A 23,508-nucleotide genomic window follows, 5' to 3' on the forward strand; every position below is an offset into this window, starting at 1 on the left:
TTTCCAAATAACTTGAAGGTATTAAAGCTGCCCTCTGACATTGGTTTCATTTTGATTTCAATTAAAGACAGATTTAAAAGACTCCACTTTCATTTTACCAACTATAACACAAAATAAGAAATTAAATTCAATTTTTCTTATTCTATCACACAGATCCTGATTTACCAAAGGCTTGCATGTGTAAAAACATAAAATTTGATAAGACCCAAAAACAAAATATGCATTCTAACAGGATCTACAGAAAAGTGTGTCTTTCACACACCTATTAGCATGTTTAGTTCACAGTGTTTATTTTACTTAATAAGCATGCTTTTTGGGGTGTTCCTACTCAAGGCACAAAATGCAAATCAATTAATTTGGCCACGATACTGTAATTTAACAACCCTGAAAGTCACTTCAGGAATGGCGATTGCGTGTGCAAATTAATATGTCCCGTGGGCATGGGCCATTAAAAGTGAGGAAACCTGTTTCCACCAACTGAAGACAAGATTATAATATTTACTAAGTCTTAATAATGAGCTGTAAATGATTACCTAGATTCTCAAAATTATGACTTATTACTTATTGCTGTGGTATTAAGTTTATTAGGTATTTGCTGCATATTCATACCCCCATGCCACCAGCATTTAAACAGAGCCTTTGAAAAGGTTTTCTTTCACAAATAATTTATTAACATAATACACACTTATGTCTACACACATTTATTCATTTATTCAGTTATTCATAACATATTTTAATATGTTTTTTTTCCGACCTGTCTCACTTGTCCTTATTCGGCGCTATACTTGAGTTTCACGTTCAGTTTACTCTTCCGGGAGTCTTTTGGAGATCTGGGCTCACTACGGCTGCCAGGAATATTTAGCACACGCAAGAAAGCTCATTTACATAATGCTTCCTCCCCCTACTTTGCATATGATGTAATTCACACAATTATTCTTTGTAAATCACCCGCAACACACCCAATATCTGCATGCACAATTTACCCCACTGCACATGCAAATGAGTACTCGTTATTTTGGATTTTAGTAAATCAGAGCCCAAATATTTAACATTCACACCATTCTAAAATATATGTTACTTCCCATTAGTTCACTTCCAGAATCCTACTGATACATTACTATGCAGAAATGTACAAAACCTTCATTTTGATTTCAGTGGTTCTTACTAAAAACACTCATTTTCAGTATAGGCATTTTGTCTATTTTAAACAGAATTATATGCATCATACTGTATTATTACTCAATTATAACTCCATTAGCCATTTGTGTGATCCAGTATTTTAGAGTGTGAGGCTAAATAGCGCTGAAAAAGAGATGAGTGCTTAGAGGACAGTTTGCTGGCATCAAAATGAATGTGTGAGCTTGCAGATTGTCATGATGGAAGTCTTCATTTTGCACGGATGCTGCAGTGAGCCATTAAAAGATTGCCCGTCTAATTGGCTCTGTTAATGCAGTCATTTGTAAGATGGCACCATGGGCCAAGGGCCAGTACAAAATGGCAGCATCATTTCTGTAATCTCATTTTTTTCTAATTATGGTGACAAAACTTTTAAAATAGTCACCAGTTTCACAAAGTAAAGATTAGCCATTTTCTGAGAGCTGTAATTTGCCTGAAATGTTTTGCAATGCAATAATATAGTGAAAGAATCTGGACTGATAACGTGAAATGGAAACTGACACCAAATGGCAATAGAAATGTTACAGCCACATTTGTACACCTCAGAAATGTGAAGCAAACGTGTACACCCCTGTACTGCTGCTACATACAGACTATGTCATTGAGTTATGCAATTACAGAGTGATTTAATGTCTATATATATATATATATATGTATGTATGTATGTATGTATATATATATATATATATATATATATATATATATATATATATATATATATATATATTGTTTTTTTTTGTTGTTGTTGTTTTTTCCTACATGCAGTTTTCTTCTGCCAGGGGATTTTTTTGTAAATGTTTTTAAAAAAAAATTTAAAAAATGTACTTGTATAACTATATTACATTATTAGATCCTCTTTTATATGTATAATCTGTCACCTGTGTTTTTGCTGCTCAACTCATGTGCAATGTGTCCTGGACATTTTCAATGTTTCAGATCATCCTATGTGTTGAAAACATCGACTGGTAGTAAGATTTTACACTTATCTATTGGTTATGGACTCTGAAGATTCTGTAGGTATAGTTCTGTACACTTCTGTACAGTATAGTATTGTAAAGATATGTTTTTGTGTCTAAATAAAAACAGAATTCTAGCATGTGTGTCTTTATATATGAATGTAATTGATCTTTAAATTTAAACCATACACTGTACATAGCCTGTTCTTCAAAGAAATATATATATATGAAAGCTAATTTTGGCTATTAGTGGACTCAGAGAGTGCATTTGTTTCGTCTGTGCTAGAATCATTTGAAAGAGAATGTGCACCCTGTCACAGATGAGTAGACAACGGCTCGGGTGGCTCTGGTACCTCTTTCTGGGAGTCTATTTCTGTCTGTGTTTGTCAAGCCGGAGAGCAGAGCCCATCATGAGTCTGTGTAAGAGATAAAGTGGCTCATGTCGAGAACAGAAGCCCATCATGGGGCTTGATCAGTATGCCAGAGCACATCTGTGGGCTCCTCCAGGGAGGGCTGAGCAACAACAAAGTGATGTTAAAATTAAAGTTGGCCTGCATGCTCTTGTGAGCCTCTTCAGTGCAGCGCCACATCTCCCTAAATTAGAGAGCTTCTGTCAGGAAGAGAGCCCCAGGACACCTTGGACTCCCGGTCTTGCTCCTGATCTTCTCCTCCTCTCACCCTCTCTCTGTTGCTCTGTTTCTCTGACTGTCTAACATCTGCCCAGCTTTCGCTGTGGAAACAGTTGCTCTTCTTGTTTATTGTCATCCTTTGTAAAACTACTTTGTTATCTTCAATTTTGACAAAGCTGCTTTAATGTGTCTTGCTTGCAGTTCAGCCCCTCTGTATTAGGATTTGGCGGATAATCCCAAAATGCTTGTTTAGCATTGTATCCAGGGATTATGTCTGATATTTCTGATATAATTTCTGAGACCATGCAATTAGCAGAATGTAATAAGCAGCTTTTTTCATTGCAGTAGGTTTTGTTTTATTGTTTAATTAGTTCAGCTGTTTAACAAGTGCATGCTAACATTCAATAGCATACAGGATAACATTCCACTAATTGGCCTGTTTTTATGTTTCTAGTAAATAAAAGAGAAAAAGAGGGATCATAGAAGAGACGGACATCAGCTAAATAGTGGACGACAAGAAGGATTAAGGAGGTGATACAAAACAAAACACATAAAAATACAAAAACACATAAAAAGAAGGATCCCTTCCACCAAGGCTGTGAGTTGAAGGCATCATATCGTGATGGAGACATGAATGACAGCCAAGCTGTGAAGCGGAGGAAGAATTAGCCTTCACCTGGGACAGCCTGGCTGGGTGGAGGACGAGACAAGAGCTCATCATAAAAACTTTTTTTATTTTTCTAAACTTTTTTAAGTTTGTGATCTCAAAAAGAGTAAAAGATGAGTGTATATATATATATAAATCTATATAGCGATATATGTATGTATAAATATGTTATAAAATGTTAAAAAAAAAAACTCAGCAGAGGTAAACGATGCATGAATGCAGCGCTGTTGGAGAGGGGGACTGAGGCGGCGTGGTTGTTTCCTCATCCCCCCTCCTTTTGCAGACTAGCTTATCCTGCCCTTAAGACTGGGTGGAGGGAATAGGGTAAGACAAGTGGGCTGCACCCTCTTTAGACACAAGTCCATGCAGCCTGGCTTTGTCTAGGGCTCCAGTGTGTGGTAGGCCTGAGTCTTCCATCACTGACCTTCTGCTATGGGTCAGAAGTGACAGCTAATGCCTCGGTGGACAAAGGCTAAGTTCCTGTTGAACAGCATTACATCCCAGAGAGAAAGGTCAAGGGCCTTTAGTCATTGATGTAGGCCTGAAAAAGAAGCTTTTATTCACTCCTTCACCCTCCATTTCTCCTAAATGTCAGTATCGTTGGCTTAAATCAGTTTTATAAACTTGACATGAATTTGAAAAGGAATCATTTTTAATTTGAATTTTGCAAATATAGATCCACTGTACTGTAATTACGTTTCATGCCAATGTCAAGAGATGATACTTTTAAAAGACTTTAAAGTTTGTTAAGATCATATAATATACTTTACATAGGGAAGGCAGGTCAAGTCAAGATACTGTAAATATACCACCAAAAGCCTGTCCACAAAAAAAATGAGTGCAAGAGATGTGTTTGAGGCTGTTCCCATGCAGTGTGTGATAAATTGTCATTATGAATACTTTAATGGTTATGGTTAAGTGTGGCAATTGCTAAAGCTACAAGACCATCTAATGACCATCTCCATCCCCAAATGAAAAGATGCAGTTCATACAGGCATTCATGCTGTCTGACAACCCTCTGTTTTCAGTAGCACAATGTGTAAAGGCCCAATGAAGAAAAATGGGCGCACTGAGACGTACAAGGCTGTGTGCGTGTGTGTGTGTGTGTGTGTGTGTGTGTGAGAGATATAGTGTGTCAGCATGGAATGGTCACAGTGGAGTAAGTGGGAAATGTGTGGAAAGGGGCTTCACTGATTCGTGGCCCCAGTGCTACCAAAAAGCATTACATTCTAGTGTTGTTGTGGAGGTGGCCATGTTGTGTAGTAAACCACTTTTGTACATGGTGTCAGGGGGCTACAAATTAAGACAATTGGAGCTGTCTGCTTTGTATTGTCAGAGGAGTTTGGCCATCCATCTTGAAAATGGGCTCTTGCCTGCTATAATGTGGGAAACAAAGTGAGATGGGCGGTAGTTTTAGTCAAAGGGTTGCAAGCGAAATTTTACTAAAGTCTGTTACCTTTCTACTTCTACTGAGCTCCACTTTAGTGATATCCATATATAGTTAAACATTGTACTAATAACATGCTTCTGAGCATGGGTCAAATGTCAATTGTAGCCATTTACTAATGTTGTATTATTGTATTACAAGTATGGAGAAAAAAAAACATTTCTATATGAATATATCTATTTGTGACTTTGCGACCCTTCAAACGATGATTTTATTTCTTGTTTTCAATGGTGGTTCAGGTTTTGCACTGTCAGTGTACTGAGAGATTTTTACTTCAGTGGCATTTCTCTGTCTGTCTGATTCTTTGTTTCAGCTATTGAATGTACTTCAAACTCTTGAACTTTTTAGGTATATGTCCTTATTTTTTAAGTAGTACTTTGTAAATGTATGTACATGGTCTAGCTAGTCTCTGTTCTGGTACTGGACCTGAGTTCTAATGGAGATGTCTGTGTTGACTACTGTTATATGATAAAAAGGAGCACTCCAGGACAGTGTGATCAGTCAGAATTGGTTCACCAACGTGCTTCAAGAAAAGGAACAATGTGCTGAGGTTAATAAGAAAACAGCAAAATGTTTTTGTTGATGCAAAATGTGAAAAATTTACTTACATGCAAAAGCTTCCTGTTAAGATGTATTACTCTGTATGTGAAATTAAAACAAGAAAATGTTTTGGTTTTTTTATGTGACATGCAAATCAGACATGCTGATTTTCCAGGATTTTGGTTCAGTCAAAGAATGATACATTTAATAGTGTGTAGGTAAGCGTCTTCTTCAGATGCCATTCCCAAGCTTTGCAAAATCATGAGCTTCCTTGGACTCAGGTGTTATGTCAAGACAGAACTTACACTTTCCACACCATGAAAATATAACTCTTCGCTGCATTTTTGCTTTCAGAACAATACTTTGTTTTCTATCAAGCTGGCAACTCGTATCTCAGCGATTGTAGTACATTAAAGGTAACTATACACTGGGCAATGGAGGAACTTTCACCTGTTAGTGGAGAGTTATGGAGCATCAGCATGCATCAGCAGTGGCGGATGGGAGCTAACCGTCAAGACAAGCTGTTTCAGGGACATTAAATCCGACTGGATGATTCTGTACTGAAAGAGACTGTAACTGAACAAAGTAACAAAAGATGTCAATTTCACAGAGATCCAAGACCTCTGGATTTATTTATTTGCTTTTGTCTGTATGACATATAACTTGTTTACATGTCCTGGTTTTAGACCGCTGTAAGGTGTGTATCAGCCCTTGCACTGTATCTTTTGGCTTGTTGTCTTCACCCTGTGCTCTTTTTTCCTTCCTTGAAGTCTGAAGACATGTCCACCTAAGCACCAAAGTCAGCTCACCCTGTCTTCCTCAACCCAAAGCCAAAAGGCAATGCAAACTGTAGTGTGCTCATACTCCTCCCTTTAGCTTAAGCTGAAATGAAACCTGTGCTCCTCTAACATTCCCTCATCCAAAATTTGTCTTCCTACCAGGCCCAAGAGCAATTATGCAGATAACTTTGACAAACTCAGATTGATGAAGGAATCCAATCTTTATGAACACACACCTAAATCAAGTTCAGCAGTCACACAAACTCTCCACAACCTGCAGCCATATGTGTCTTCACCAGTTCCCCTAAGCACAAAGGTTTGAATGGGGTGTGAGAAGGCCATCTCAGTGAAAGAGTATCCACGCATCCATTCTTCCATTCATCCGTCAGTCCATCCAGTGTCTATGTGCTTCCAGCCCCTTTATTTTCTACAAATGTACAAAATCTCCTTCTACTGTCAGCTCAATACAAAATGTGTTATATTTAAAAAAAAAAAACAGTGTTCTTATTGTGCTACACTGGCTCAATGTAACAACAAAGCTATTTTTAATATTTTCAGGTTATTTTCTTCATATATATTTTGCAGTTGTTCCAAATAAGTACAAGTTTAGAAAAATAAGCAGAAAAATCAATATTGAAAATGAAAAGACTGTTCTGGGTCTAACTTTGCATTTGAGTTGTTCTCTTTCTGTATGCTTCCAATGTGCTTCAGACAACCAGTACTATTTATTATATCATTATCTTATGATTATTATCATCATGATTAATATGATTATTAATAAATATTTCTTTCTTCAACAAACTATCTTCATTGTGATTTAATGCTTATGGATCTTAGAGAAACAGCATCACTTTTTTTTTAAAATATATTGCGTAGCATCTATACTCAGCTCTGGAATTATTGACAACCATTCAGAAAAAGAAGCTAAACTTAATTTATAAAATAAGTAACAGTAACAGGTGCATTCCTGCCTCACTACTATGGTTCCTGGATAGGCTCTTGATCCACCACAACCCCTGACTAGGATAAAGTGGTTACTTAAAATGGATGAATAAATGAAAATAGTAGCACATGCAATGAGTATTTTAAGCTTATACATATGGAAAAGCTGTATGGTTTTATTTAAACACAATATTTTTGGTGCATAAAAAGTTCTTAAATTTTTTTCACCAAAACACTGGTTTTAAAATTATTGGCACTCCAACAAATAATTTTTGGTGAAGTTTCCATAGCACTAAGCTGGAACAATTCAGTTCATTTATATTGTGAGATTTGTGCATGTGCTCTGTCCTTTTTCAACTACAGACTGACAATAAAGTTAAAGATAGACTAAACTGGCCATTGTATAACAGTGATTCTGTTTTTTCTGTTTTTACTCAGTAATTACTGATTAGTTAATAATGAACTCTTAATAACATACTTGCTGAGTAATTAACTAGTAGTTCTTAGTAGTTAACAGGAGTAAGATAAGTGTTAATGAAGAGCTACTCATTCATTCCTTCTTAGTTCCTGCATAGTTACCTGTGAGTTGTTGAACAGGTAGTTGAAAGTAGTTTGAAGTGTTACCATGGAGTGTACTGTGGATGAAAAGAAAACATTTGTTGCCAATATCACTAAGGATTTTCATTTATCAAGGTCATTTTTAACTGCTCATATTAACAAATTTAGGAAATTATAATTTTTGTTAGCATCTTTATTTTCATAACCCGTGTCGGTTGCCTAGACTTACTCCTGCTAGATATTTGTTGCTAACATTCCAATGCCAAATTTTGTAAGACATATAAAGCAACTGTTTGTTAATAAAAATTAAAATTTACTTTTATGTAACAGCCTGGGATAAGACAGCAAATAGTGTGTAAATAGACCATTCAATTTTGTGCTGGAAAAGAATGAGGCAGTGTTTGGCTGGAGCTCTGTGTATAGTCAATGCCGGTGTTAAGATTCAGAATTGGGAGTGAAAAGGATGATGAGAGTTTTAGGCCAATTTGTCTTAAATCCCCTGATGACCATAAGATAGAGTGTACCTGTCCATTCCCCCGATGATCATTTACCTACACAAAGCAAATGCACCATTGATCTCTCTCCTCTCTGCCCTCCAAAACAACACAAAGATGTGCACTCATCTACACTAACAAACAAGGCTTCACTGTTCACATTGATCCCATGTTTCAGTACTTTTTCATCACCTTGTTATACGCTGTGAGGAGTCTAGTCCAATCAAACAAAGCTTTACATCTCTGCTAGACGTCACCTGAGGAACTGGATGAAAAATACTAGCCTGGACTCATCAGAACTGACAGTGTATACATAAGACACATAGCTCCTCTCTTATTGTTTCTCCTTTTCTTTCAGTTCTTCTTGCAAGCCATTTAATTTAAGTTATAATTATGGAAAGGAGCTTACTCATTCCTATGACCACTTTGGTGCAATAAGCCTCTTTGATCCTTCTGTCTTGAATTACAAGTACAGGTGCATAAAGCATGAGTTCTTACAGGTAAGACTTTGATCATACCCTGTTATGGCTCCTCCTGGAGCTCCTGGAACTTGCATTAGTTCATCCTGCTTGCCAATACCTGGAACACTTCCATGTAGAAAAGGAGACATGTTTTTTTGGCCAGCTTTAGAAGAACTGGCTTTCTTTGATATGAAAGCTTGATGCACGGGGTTTCAAACTCATAGCAGAAGCAGGCCACCGCTGACATAAAGCGATAAAGCTGCCATTCCCTGGATGAAGGCTATTAAGAGTACATGCCTGCTAGCCCCCTGTGCACTGCTGGGCTTACATTAATTACATGTGAATATTCTATGTTACAACAGGACCTATCCTTTCTTCTGAACACTCAGAGAGAGTGGAAGAAGTGAGCAAAAAAAAAAAAACTGCCAAAGCATTAATACTAATCACTGGTGCGGTAAATTAATTTTGGATTGCTTCTCTGGGTTCGTACAAAATTGTTTTGTTGAGGGTAAAAAGGAGATTAAGGCTTTAATTATACTTGGAAATTAATTCCAGAAAATAAATCCGCAGTTCTAAAGGGCTCTCTTTCATGGCGCTTATGTGGTGTCTGTCATGTGTTGGGCTTTTAATGAGAGGCAGCTGACACAGTAAGAATCACCTACTGTCAATATTGTGACTATTACTGTCACTACACTAAATCAGAGTTCATTACTTTATGGCCAATCATAACTGAAGACATGCAGTATATATACAGTATAATTACAGTATATAAAATGTGTCATAGATGTATTTTCTAATGTTTTTTCTTAAATAAACTTTTCTAAAAGTATGAAATTAGAAAATCTATTACTGTGCAATGATGCAACCTAGTCTACATATATTTAGAAGTTATGCAAATTGCTTCCATACCCTGGGAAACATCAGTGTAAGAACATTGGCTAGTGTTCTATATGTGGGATATGTTTCAGGATATTTCAGAAATATAGCCCTGGAGAGAGTCTCTTGGGAGTTTTTGGTTATTATTTTTATACCTTCTGAATTATACCATACAGTTTACTGAGTCTTAGCAGGACAGCTTCAATAAGTGTGAGGCTGTGGTAAATTTGAACTAAGAGAAAACAAGACAAAGTAAATGAGATGGAGACTGTGTGAGGGGAGCAAGGAGAAATGTGCCCAAGAGCCTAAGAGTAAATATTTACTATAGACTTGACTGGAGGGAAAGAGAGAGAGGGGGGTTTGTTCCTCAGGTAAACTAAATGCTCATTCTGCTAAGTCTACACATAAACATTACACACTCACCCAATCCTCACATACTCTGTTCTCCTAGTCCTGGTTCCTTTGCCTCCTTTGTTTGCTTGTTTAATTAAACACAGGTCAGTCTTCCTCTCCATACCTTTGGTCTGAAACTACACTAATCTGCCATCACAACTCTATTACCCTGCATCTCTCTCTGTCTCTGTCTCTCTCTCTCACACACACACACACACACATACACTCACTCCAGACACAAGGACAAACACCACAACTCCCCAGTGTGTGCTCTGCCTACAGGTCTCCAAATCCCCCCGCAAACACACCACCACATCAGCGCTGAGCTACTGAGCTACTGCCAACTCGCAGCTCAGTGGAGTCAGAGAACAAAATGAAGGAGGAAACAAAAAGATGGTTTTCCACTCATTCAACTCCCTTGTCAGCTGTCATGCTTTGACATTCAATCTACATTGTTCCAATTTGATATTTATAACAGCTTGGGGAAGGACATTTAAAGCTTGGTATTGCTCTATTTTACAGTACCATATGTAAAGTATAATCCCAGGGAGTGTGAGTTACAGGTTTTGTGTATTAAGCACGTAATTATATAGGATATAAACATAATCAAGATAATAGGCTTTTTTGTTTTGTTTTGCTTTGTTTTACTTAAAATACATGCCTAAATCACACAAACAGGTACCTCATAATTACTTGAGAGTACAAGGAGGAACTGGTATCCCATCCATGGTTTATGCATAACTTGGTTTATGCAAATATTTGTGCAATATTCCCAAGTTAGGCCCCAAATCTATTATGACCCTGACCAAGATAAAGCAGTTTCTGAAAATGGACAGATTGATGGATGGATGGGTGGATGGATGGGTGGATGAATGGATGGATAGATGGATGGATGGATAACAAGGAGGCACCATCAAAATAGCAACACCACCAAATCTGTGATCCTCAATGATCCCAATCTTCATTGATGAGGAGAGGCATGTTTTACAACATTGGCAAAAGTATAAGACTTCAGCATCCAACAAGGGCCAGTATAACCTGTCATGTAGGCATGTATAGTGTTTTTATGGTGCATGTGTCCTCTCTTCCAAAGGATGTATACGTGCTTAGAGCATGACTGCATTGATTTTTGAGTAGGGCAAAACCAGTAGGTCAGGGGGCACAGGGTATGGTAGTAGAGAAGGCTGCCTTTTATGAGGGAGTACTTAAGTCTAGTTCCTCTCAAGGTTTCTTGCTTGCATTGTCTGGAGTTGATCATTAGGGATCTAAATCTACATCCAGATTTCTGTAAACCTGCTTTGTGACAATGACTATTGGTAAAAGCATTATACAAATGATACAATTTTATTTAACTGAAAATACATTTCCATACTGAGCTCTAAAGAAAGAGTTTATTATCACTATGGTTTTACTGGGTTGTTTATCATATCTGGTACAATATATTGAAAGGAAGTTTAATATGTAAAACATGTGACCTTTCCATGGCATTTAGCGAGAATATGTTTGCAATTACCACCATGTTACTACTAAGTAATTATCCAGCTATGAGGTGTTTTATGTCCTTTATTACACACATTAAAACCTGTTAGTAACTTCAGTGAAATTTACTCTTATTGTTCTTAACTGTTTTTTAAACTGGAAATAAATACTTAGTATCACATTTTATACCACAACCTTACACTTTAAATATTGCTGTAAATTGACAGAAATAACATACAGCAAAATGCGTGCTGTTCCTCTTTTGGCTGCTCCCGTTACCATAGTGGATCATTGGTCCACGTATTTGATTTAGCGCAGTTTTTACGCCGGATGCCCTTCCTGACGCAACCCTCTCCAATTTTATCCGGACTTGGGACTGGCACTGAGAGCGCACTGTTGCACCCAACCCCAGTGGCTGGGGTTGTTTCCCCGGTCAGGAAATCGAACTCGGGCCGCAGCGGTGAGAGCGCTGTGGCCTAACCACTAGTCCTCCAGTTACCCAACTTACAGCAAAATGCTGTTTTTTTTTATTGTACAAGATTATACTGCAAATGATTGGGCAATTAGAACAGGTCATTGGTTTACAGTAAAATACCAGGAAACACAATGCATGGTGGGATATCAAACATTTCATGAGGAATTGAGAATGGTAAAGATTCTGTTTGTGTCAGCATCTGAAAATTATGTAAGTTTATGTAAGTCTCTTTTATGTAAGTTTAAATGCTAGTAAAACCTTAGCACTGAAATTCATATTTTAGTGTGAGTTAATTGAAGAGTAGCACTAGTTGAGGGGAAGTGGTGTCTCAGTGGTTAAGCCTTTGCACCATAGATTAGAAGGTTGTGAGTTCAAGTCCCATTACTGTAAAGATGCCACGGTTGCATCCTTGAGCAAAACCCTCAACTGCTCATTTGTATCCTGCCTCAATTGAATAGCATTTTGTATAAAAGCATCAGCCAAAGTGTACAAATTTAGTGGCTTATAATTTATTTTAAATTTACAGCATATTACTGGAGTGATATACTATAAAAAGTACAATATATTACTACTTACTATATACTCTTACACCACTTTCCTGTAAATATGTTTAACAATTATTTATTGTGAGTAGATGTATTTGCAGTTTATCTGTTTAACACCTAAAATGTGCCAGAGAGTAAAATCTTAATCTTTAAGTGAAAACTTATAACACAACAGTGCTTTAAGAAGCAGTGTAACTCACAGTTGATGATAACTGTAGCAATGATCAACCATTTCTAAAAATCTTTTTTTTTTCAGTCTTTAAGGCATCAAATCCAGCCAGCTTGTTGATCTAACTTAATCTTACAGCTTACACTCTTAATACACAAGGCTATTGACTGTACATAAAATTTGTGATTGCGTAAATCAAGGCCAGCTAATAGTTAACTTGCCACTTGTGTTCACAGTTATTGATGTGGCCTGGCCTTCCAGAAGGCCAAATTTAAGTTTTTCTTTTATTAAATGGTCCCGCTCATAGGAAATGAAGATATTATTGAACTGTTGATTCCACTGTCATACCCTGATGGTGGTTAATTGGATATGTAAGGCCTTCTGTCCAGTACCTGAACTCAAAATCAGTGGGTGGTTTTTTTTGGGCTGTATATAGGTAGAAACTCTGGTGAAGAAAAAATAAAATAAAAGATTGCGTATCATATTGGCATTTTAATATTTTAACCCTTTCAATTTCAGCCAAAACTTCATTAAATATAAATAGGGTGATAGTGAAAAAAAGAGCTAAAATGACAGACATGTAATTTCTTGTTTTAATATACAAGCCAGCAAGGTGCTAAGAATTCCCCTCTGGCACTCAAGCATATATGTGTATTTAGCACATATGCTTACAATGTGCAGCACATTGTAAATATTTTTTATTACTAATAAACACAGTAATATCGTCTGTTCTGAATATGGCATATTAGATGTTTACATGTTGCCCGAACATACTCATTTTTAACTTTTCTCTAATAGTTCTATACATATGTGTGTATTTCATCTGAGAGGCTAGTCCTGAGTGTTTATATACAGTATACAGTATATGTGTGAGCGAAGAAAGCCCTGTGAGCATTAGTTGTATTTACTCCTGGCTGTGAGGAATGGTTCTATTTAAGGCAGCCCATCTATCTCAGTCACATTCAATACAGCCTCAGGTTACAGCATGCCTATTTAAAATGGAAGCATGCAATTGTACAATAATGCCAGGGCTTGTTTGTTACACCATTGTTGTCTCCCCTTTATTCTCTATCTCTTTCTATCTCTCTCTCTCTTCTCCTGTTTCTATTCTTTCCTTTCGATTTTCGCTTCCTCAAAGGCTCACAGGTCCTCAGAGGCCTTTTCTGTTCCTTACAGCTGTTTAAGGAGATCATATAAATCGATGCAGGAGAGAGAGCCGAGACACTAATTATGGGAGAATATTGTAACTATGGTGACGAGCAGTCCAGCAATACCCTCGGCCCTCTGCCCTGCTTTATTATGTGAGTTCATCATGAACATGTGTCAAGTTTATGGGCTGTATGGACACTGGCCGAGGAGCTGAGTGATTCCTTAAATCTTCAAATGCTGAATGGACACTATATATAAACCCCCATATACATGAAAAAACTTGCACAAAACAAACTTACTGAACATGCTGCTTACTCCCTTTACTGTGTTGAGAGACTGATGCTATATTTAATTTCAAATCTACCTTATGGAAAGGTGCAATTGTGTATTCCCATATACATACAGTATGTGTATGTGTATATAAGTTTGTCAGTGTTTGCTCACCTAGTGCATGTGTTTATCTGGAAAGGATTCAGAGCGGTCCTGCTCTGGTATGCGTTTGTTGTTTGACACCGAATGAATGTGTAGCTCGGTTAATTAGCAGGGCCGCAGGGCTGCTGGGCTGCACCGGGGGGAGGGCAGAGCCTCCGTCTCAGCAGAGCACAGCCTCGACACGTCTCGGCGCACATCAGCTTGTTTTGATAAGGGACTTTCTGAATTAGCGCAGCTCCTTATGGACCACTTTCCCTGTGCTGTAGCAGCCAGCCCCACTCATTATTCATCCTGCTGGAGGAGAGCAAAAAACAAAAGTGCAGCGATGAGCAGCATTAGCACATAATCACCCACATGTCTGCTCCACATATGAAACAGCCTCATCCCTTATTTTTCTTTTTTTTGTGAAATGCGAGCCAGCATGATCTGCAGACCATGCACAACAAAGCAATGGAGAAAGAGGGATGCAGACACAGATATTTAGATAGGCCTCTGCCTGTTCTGGTTCTTGCTGTGCCTGAACACTGATTCCTCACTCCTCAGCTACATGGGCTCATTTAAATTTAATTGTGAGCAATTAGGAGGCCCCCAGCCCCAGCAAATATATTAATTTCCTCTAAATAGGTGTTTACTGTTTGACACCTTCCCTTGTCAGAATTTTAAGCTGGGAGATCAGAGACATTTTACATTATGCAGCACATTTCCACAGTGTCCTATCAAACTTCAACAGGAAGCTGTATCATATACACACAAGCAGTCTTTCACTGATGCCAAACACCTTGATAACTTAAGGTGATGGGAAAGCTTAAGAGAAATGTAGGCACTACACTACAAGACACATGCTTTGCCAGAAAAACAATTCATTCATGTATTATCATTACTATTGAGTTTTTGTCATTGCTGAGTTTTTTTTTTTTTTTTTTTTTTTTTGTTTGTATTGAACACACAATTAACTAAAATTAGGCCAGTCATCCCTAAGGACTGCCTCTGAATCAGCACTGCCGAGCTGCATAAGACAACAGCACCAGCTATTTTTATGTTGCCTCTTCCAGTTTCAATAAAATTCGAGAGGCATGCCCCTGGGTGTCTCCCAGGATCCAACTGACCTCGACCTGGATAACCTGGCCTGGCAATGGCACTCATTCATCTACATTCATTTCACACAATACCAAAAAAAAAAAAAAGAAAAAAAAAGAAAGAAAACATGAGAACTCTTTGGTATAACAGGCCACATTTTAACACTTAGATAATAAGTAGTTAATACAGCACTTTATTAAGTGTTTTATTAAGTGTTTTCATACATTAAACAGTTAATAATGATATTTTCTCCTTATATTTGTGTTTAGAACTCTATAGTACTCTAGTTCTGTCAATTAAGTGCCAAGACTATTCACAGCTTATTAAGATAAAGATATCTAACAGGTTTGGGTTTTAAAGGTGACATTATAAGAAAATAAGCAAAAGGTGTTTAAGCAGAATAATCCAGTAGATTTCAATTTCATATGAGTATTTCTCAAATAAGTTGAAATACACTGAGAGTTTCCAAAGCAGTAGTTATTAAGGAGAATCAGGTTTATGATATAAAGTGAGAATATGAGGATAAATAAAGCACTGATAAGGTGTTAATGTTGCCAAATAACTGGTGCATTCACTAACTATATGTACTAATTAATTATGAATTAATTCCTAGCAGAAAATATACAATTAATATAATTGTGCACATCAAATCACTTTTTATCAATGCTACACTGCTATTCAGCCAATACAATATATTAACTACTTGCAAAGGTACTTAATTTAAAAAAAAAAAAAAGTATAAGCACTACCTCATGACTGTGACTACTGTTCAACACTGACAATGCATACATATACAGCAGCTAATATTCAGAGCAGCATTCTAATCCAGAAAAGCCTTCATGATGCACAGGCACACTTTAAAACCATCAGATTCTCAGATCAGACACAGTCAACAAGTTCAGTCACTTTCCACTTCTTTTATTAAATCAGTGCATACTGTAGGTGGAAATTAATTTTGAGAATATGGTTTTGCACATGGAACGTGTTGAGAATGGCCAGTGGCACCGTTCGGGACTGAGTGGTGAGTGTGTGGTCCTCCGTTACATGTTTATTTGCCTAATTATTTAGTGTTAATTAAGTTGGAAGGCTTCGCCATCAAGGCAGAACAGTAGCATCTGCCATTCAGTGGAGGGGGAGCGAGCAACCAAGTCTGTGAATCCAAGACAAGAGGGGCAGTTTCAACACCAAAGACAGCGAAGAAAGAAGCGTACATGGCTTTAGTGGACCAGTTAATGAAGTGATGTGAGGAGGGTAGGCCAGAGGGACAGGACAAAGTGATGGCATCTGGGTGTGCAACCCATTAAAAGAGACTATTCTGCTGTTTGAACACCCATAAAAGGTTCATTAAAAAAAGGGAGGCCTCCTTTAACACTTCCCTGTTGTGTACTAACTATTCCCTCGTTGCATGACTGTGACCATGGAGCAAGACTGGCCAATAAATGTTTTATAGTTGTACAGTCACAGGGCAGTTTCCCCACTCTCCCCACATCCCAAGGCTCCAATCGGCCGCAATTAAAAGGGAATCATGCGAGTGGAACAATTGGCTGAATGCACCTTGGAGATCCCTCGTCAAGAGAGAAGGGGACCTCTAATGGTTTTTTAATGTAAATATTTGTTGACTTAACTGACGGGCCGCAGGAACGTTAAAATCTGATAGAGGGAGCCCAAGGAGTTCTTCCATCACAACTGCCTTTGCCAAATACAATTATGTCGAACACCAAGAAACTTTTAATCATTCGCGCTTTGTTCCTTTCAGAAGTGCCCTCCCTGGAGTGCTTCTTAATGTTTAATTCTGCCTTGCTGGACAAAAAGAGGGAGGGTGTCGTTCTTTCATGCCCAGGGCAGCCAAGAGTCGTGTTAGCAGACCTCCATTAGAGCTTAGCTGTAGGAGGGGCCAAAGGTCACCTAAGACCTTAGTCACTCAAGCAGCAAATATCCCTTTAGCTTTAGAGGAGGCCGAGTATCTTACTGTCACTCTCTGTCTCACTCTCCTGTCCTCTCTCCAATGCTCTTCCTCAGTTTCACTCTCTTTCTTTGCTGTTCTTCACACCTCTGTGCAGCACCTTCCCATGGTCTACTCAACAGAAGTAAAGATGATGCTGAAAGAGTTATGGAGTGTTTTGAGGGACTTTGAAAGTGTGAGCTCCATCCAGCACCAGAACCTTTGCTTTCCCACTATGGCACTGTGCTGCAGAGCACAGTCAGGCTCTGTTAAATTCTTAAGGATATCTCCCAACAGATGAAGCCATTTCAAACTAGACCTAATGACATAAGATGTAACCTGTTATATTCATCAAAGAATACAGCTCACAATTTGATAAATGATGTGCCCATATAATGTGAGCTTCAAGCTCATTTGAGCCTTTTCACCCAATATAATCTGACATCGGTGGCACAAATGGAGTGAGAATTACTCTTTATATTGGATTGGGTGTGAATGAAATGCCAGTTTAATACAGTAAGGGTTAATTCAACAGTGGTAATTTTACTGTGTGCAGTGCAATTTTAACATATTGCAGTCTCTGGCTATTACACATGCAGAGGCAGGCAGCAAAAATGAAGGATTTTGATTGCAAGTCATTAGGCGAGACGGGGTGAAGAACAGGGATGGGGAGTTCATGTAACACTCTTTCCCTCCTTCATCTCTGACATAGGCGAGCAAGAGTTCAATCTTTAATGTATAATAAAACATCATAAAAATTAAACCCACAAGATTTTGTTTTAAAATGCAGCAGTACATTTAGGTACATTCAGCATGAAAAATTTATGTTGCCAGCAGGCTTCAGAAGTAGATTATTTATTATATATTGGCATATGCTAATAAATATGCCTCGACATATTCAAAGTGCACGTCAAATTAAAAATTGATATTGCTTGTGGCCGTTAGACATAGAATATGCATGGTGTGCTGTTACAGTCGTTCAATACTGGCAGACTTCTTTCAGGGGTTACAGTCCAACCTGCAGACCTGCACATCTCTGCTGCTGCAGGAGAGTGAACCTTACCCAGATTAAATCAGCAGTTTAATGCATTTACACACACCAGCCCCAATCATCATAGCAAGGCCTCCCTATTGTATTGTTGGTATTTAATACTGTACGTAAGGATTTGAAAGTGATACAAAGATTGGTGAATGAAGGTACTGCACATAATATATTCCTTATCTAAAGCAATTCGGTGTTATTCCCAGGTGAGTACTCTGGAGGAGACATAATTAATAATCATCATGCTGCTCCTTCTAGATCGCTTATTAATAAGCTCCCCTGAGATTTACAGATTAACTGGCAATAAGTGGAGCCAAAACCAAAAATAGCCACTTTCTTTGTTCTCTATGATTCATTTAAACATGTCACAACAGTCAAGTATAATGTTTAGATGTTCTACAAATTAATAACTAAAGATAATTTTGATATTGACTTGTCTTGGGATTCAATGTGGACAGCAAAGAAAGAATTTCATTGTACAGAGAAACTTGTTTTTCCTCACTGTGCACATGACAATAAACGCTTTGAATCTTGAATCATCTTGAATGAAAGTATGTGTCTCAGATATCTATTAAGATCAGATATCTCGTTTAGTGTAGGGCTACTTGTCTTTCCAGGCATCTCTCTATTTAATTCTTCCAGTTATCCGGTTCTGCAAAGAACACAAAATGAATAAGATCTCTACGAATATAATGTGCCAAATTGAGGACCATTGTGGTTAGGACGCCAGCGGCAAACTTACAGCCAGGGGCACATGCAGCCAAGTGTGCCATCAAGTGGCCATTCTTCAGAAATTCAGCCTCAAAGATGAACGTTACAAACCTGCCAGGAGAGTCACATTTACATTCAGGGCTGGAACACACCTGATTTAGCGAATCAGCTAATTACCAAGTCTTAATTGATTGAATCAGGCACAGAAAGCATGAAAGTGCTACATTTGAACACTTTAGGACTAGAAGTGCTCAACTCTGTTACTGAAAATATTGGAATTAAGACTGTAATTAATTGGCTCTAATATCAAATTCAGCTGTTTGCATATAAAGTGAAGGTGTAGTTTATTTTGTTAACTATGGTTTATAACTATATCTTGGTGTTGTGCCTCAGTGTCAAGTCACATTTAAAGATATGCAGAATCATATCATATTTAGTCTCTGAGAAAAAGTACAACTGCCAAAACAGGAAGAAGGTATGCTTGCCTTCTTTAGCAGACTTCACTGAAATCTTTAGAACAGTGATAGAGCGAACTGATGGAGTAAAGCTTAAAGTCAGAGTACCTAGAGAGAGGCTTCCTAAAACAGTCAGTTCCAGGTCTCTTCACACAAGCCTACCCTGAGCGAGTAGGGAATTGATGGCACTCAGCAGCCCCTGGAAACAGATGCCAGCACACCAGCGAAGGACTTCAAGGACTAGCCGTTGACAGGTGAGCCACTCCAGCGAGCACAAATTGTCCTCTCTCCTCTGAAAAGTGCTTAGCTCGTCTTCTGCCAGACCTAGGGAGGGGTAATGGCTGTTATATGGGCAGAGAGTGATGGAAATAGGTTACAGCTGGAGCATTTTGCTGGCTTTTGCACCAAGCTTTTAGCGCTCATTCCTCCTGCTATTCGCCTCCTTTTTTCCCCACTCTATGGCAAAAGTACAGTCAGAGAGGTTCACAGTGCAAGACTGCCAATGAAGCAGAGAGGCCGAGGGGTCATACAGAGGCAGCCCAGCTTGCTGAACTCAGGGCCGCTAGGGCAAGTGAAAAGCAGAAAAACAGAGGTCTGTGTCAGAGGAAGCCAAGGAAATGAGAGGGGTAAGGGTGTGAAATGGCAGAAAACCTTGTGCAGTAGGCGGTCAGATGATGCGGCTCAGATGAGTGGAGATAATTCAGCAAGCTCAGTAATACTCTAAGCAAATGCAAGCTGAATATATTGGCTTGGCATTGTGTAGGTCAGACAAAGCAAACAGCTGGAACAGCTGACCAGCAGTAACTTTAAGACCTTTCACTCATTTCAAACTTGAATGATACATTTAGATCATTTAAGTGATCCAAGGGCACTCGATAAATGTAATATTAAAGTAGAAAGTAATAGAAAGTAATAAAACTGTAGCTTGATTTAAAAAGATATTCACATATAATATAGAAAGAGGAGACATTTGAGTGATGCTTGAAATATACTGTCATAAATTGTAACTAAATGTAAAGGTTTAAGCTGTCATGATCTGCAATTCACTTTCTTCAGCTGTACCTCAGCAGTCAGTGCTCCGAAATGCACCCCACTGAGAATCACTGACAGGTTGGAGGAAAGTCCAAAATGAAATGTGAAAAGAAATATATTTTAGCCTCAGAAACAGTTGGGTTGATAGGCACAGACATAGTATAAAATGCTGGAAGTAGTTTAATCTAGATTCAGTAGTTACTTTCAAATTACCTGGTTGTCCATGCATTGAAAGATTTGTACACTTAAACATTTGCTACATTTAGTGGCATTTGGCATTTTTATTTCTGGCACATTTAATTAAACTGGTATATTGAAAGAACATCTGTGATCTTAGCTTCTACACTCATAGGCTGTACTGTTTCTACTGAATTGATTGTCACTGAGCCAGAAGTATCAACCTGCTGGACTCAATCAAAAAAAAAAAAAAAAAGGTTCTGTGACTTATATTGCCAATATTTTTGTGTGGCAATTCATACACCTGTAAAATAATGATCTGAAATATTTTGTATTAATAGAAAAAGAAATGAATGCAATAAAATGCATGCTGTATGACCACAAGCACATTGGAAATAGAGGCTTAATCAGAGGAAATTATTTCTGACTGATCAATTTCAGGCAGTATGAGCTCGGTTCAGCAGAGCCATCACTGTTTCTGGCCATTTCACTCAATTGTACGTTTTGCTTGGCTCTGGGCTTTCTTTAGACATTCTACTTGATTTTTTTTTTCTCAGAGTTGCTAATACAGCTTTATGGCTTCTTTATGCTCTATTTGATTACGGTCTGCTAGTAAAATGGGTTTAAAATCAAATTACGTATCTTCATCAAGCAGACAAGCTGAATAATCAGAGAAAGATATGTCTTGTCAGTTTTTTTTCTATGTAACATTTGCTGCTCATTCTTGCTAGTGGCTACATGGCATTGGTCCAGAGCTTGCACTGAAAATCTAATTTGAGAGGCTGTGGTAGAGCCAAGACCAGAAGCCAAACATAAATCTGCTCACCGTAGAGCTGGCCAAGCAGTAACTTCTAGTGCTATCACCACCCGCATCTGATTCATCTATCTCGCTCTCTCTTTTCTCTCTCTCTCTCTCTCTCTCTCTCTCTCTCTTTCTCTCTCTCTCTCTCTCTCTCACTCTCTCTCTCTCTGTCAAACAGGATCAGTAGCACAGATGCACAGAGTTAGCATGAGCTTAACTGGCTTAAATGAAAAGCGCTCCCGGAAGACACTTAAAAGGGAGCTAAAAGCCCTGGAACGCAGGGCTGTGTTGTCGTGTCTGCAGAAAAAGGTTGCTTTTGGAGCAAACATGCTTTTGCGCCCCTTTTATACCATCTGATGGCCCATTATCATTCAGATAAAGGCCCATCAAGAGAGAAGCACACATCAGCATCTATTCAGTCAGTGTTTTTAATGGACTGGACACCACTGCTTTAAGATGACTTCACATTTTTTTAACTGCCACTAGACCAGCTCACTTTAATGACTGCGGCTTTATGCTGAACTTCTAAAGATAATGCTAACCTCACTCACTCACTTTCCGTAACCGCTTTATCCTGGTCGGGGTCGCAGGGAAACACTGGGTGCAAAGAGGGAGAATCCAACACTGCAATGTCAGTTCATCACAGGGCACCATACACACACTCATTCACACCTAGGGGCAATTTAGCATACACAGTCTACCCATCTGCATGTTTTTGGACAGCTGGACAGAGGAAATAGTTTTTCCAAAAACACCTACACAGGTGGACTCTACAATTTTACCAACATGGCATGGTGGTGCAGCAGACAATGTTGCTGCCTCACAGCTTCAGGGTCCCCAGTTTGATCAGGGAACCTGAGCTGAGGCCCAGTTTGCTCCCACCTCTCAAAAATATGTGTGTAGGAGAATTGGCTAAGCTAAATTGCCCCTGGGTATGAATGTGTCTGCATGGTGCCCTGTGATAGTCTAGTGTCCAGGGTGAGAAATTACATTTAAGTGAAAGTATAGAGTAGATAATGTGTCAAAATCAGGTAAAAGTAGCATCGAGCCAAAAAAAAAATTATCCAGCCAAAAATGTACTCAGTTGAATGTAAAAAAGTTTCAACTTTGAAAACTACTCAAGTATTAAAAATTAATAAAGTACAAGTTTTGTTTTCATGTGAAAAGTAACTTTATTACTTATCTAAAACTGATCTAAGGCAACTACATCCTTTTGCCTGGAAACATCATTCAGGCTCTGTCTGTTTATTGGTCATACGCATGACTAATATTACATGATTTAATGAATAAATAAGAAGTAAAATATCCTGTAAATAACAACAAGCCAAATTTGTTAAATATAGCCGAACTAACATTAGTAAATTAGTGAAACTTATTAGAAACTTACTTCACCATGCTTTTTCAAAATAGATGGAGATCATGCTTTCTAGGGAGGCAAAGGAGATGCCTCCATTTTATACAGGTCTTTCATTACTCCAGCATACTGAAACATTTTACAGCGATAGAGCCAGTGGTGCTCATCCTCAAGTTCCACACTGCAGTCCAGGGGCTTATCCATATTCAAATCTGTAACAAGTACTTTGAAATAAAAATGTAAGGAGTAAAAAGTGAGTTCTTTTCTTGGAAAGTACAAGTATTCAAGTATTTAAATAATGTGCAAGTAACTCCCTCAAAATAGTACTCAAGTAGAGTAATAAAATACAATTACTCAAATATTTTCCAGCCCTGCTGGCATCCAATCTAGGGTGTATTCCAACCTCATGCCCAGTATTCCCGGGATAGACTCCAGATCTAACACAATCCTGAGCAGGATGAAGTGGTTACTGAAAGTGAATGAATGAATGAACAATCTAACCTAGTCATGTCAGGTCATGTTCTGAATAAAGAAGAAGGTGCACATTTATTGTGTCACAATTGTTATGACCAAGGAATGAGTACGATGAATAGCCTGCTAGCTCATCTGGGACTCATTGTTATAGTAATATAACATCATAGTCAAGCGTAACGCTATTTAATCTTACACCAAGCAAGATTTTTAAAAATGTGTCATCAATTCAGTAACCACAAGAGGGTGACAAAGGTTTATTGTAATGAGGGTCTTCA

The 23,508-nt window shown here is 38.2% G+C and overlaps 1 protein-coding gene and 1 long non-coding RNA gene across 2 annotated transcripts in view; one reads left to right on the forward strand and one right to left on the reverse strand.

Moving 5' to 3' along the window:
- Nucleotides 1–6,978, forward strand: part of rbfox3a (RNA binding fox-1 homolog 3a) — a 327,901-nt gene extending 320,923 nt beyond the window's left edge. Inside the window, exon 16 of the mRNA XM_053238793.1 lies at nucleotides 3,216–6,978. Coding sequence (XP_053094768.1) covers nucleotides 3,216–3,218 — 3 coding nt within the window. The 3' untranslated portion in view covers nucleotides 3,219–6,978. The remainder of the gene's footprint in view (nucleotides 1–3,215) is intronic.
- Nucleotides 6,979–7,715: 737 nt separating this feature from the next.
- Nucleotides 7,716–19,785, reverse strand: LOC128319568 (uncharacterized). Its single transcript, XR_008303035.1, has 3 exons — nucleotides 19,503–19,785; nucleotides 14,180–14,461; nucleotides 7,716–7,771 (listed from the first exon to the last, which is right to left on the reverse strand). It is a non-coding gene; the product is annotated as an uncharacterized LOC128319568 (long non-coding RNA).
- Between the last annotated feature and the right edge of the window lie 3,723 nt (nucleotides 19,786–23,508).

Source organism: Pangasianodon hypophthalmus, chromosome 12, assembly GCF_027358585.1.
Source record: "Pangasianodon hypophthalmus isolate fPanHyp1 chromosome 12, fPanHyp1.pri, whole genome shotgun sequence".
NCBI classification, from domain to species: Eukaryota; Metazoa; Chordata; class Actinopteri; order Siluriformes; family Pangasiidae; genus Pangasianodon; species Pangasianodon hypophthalmus.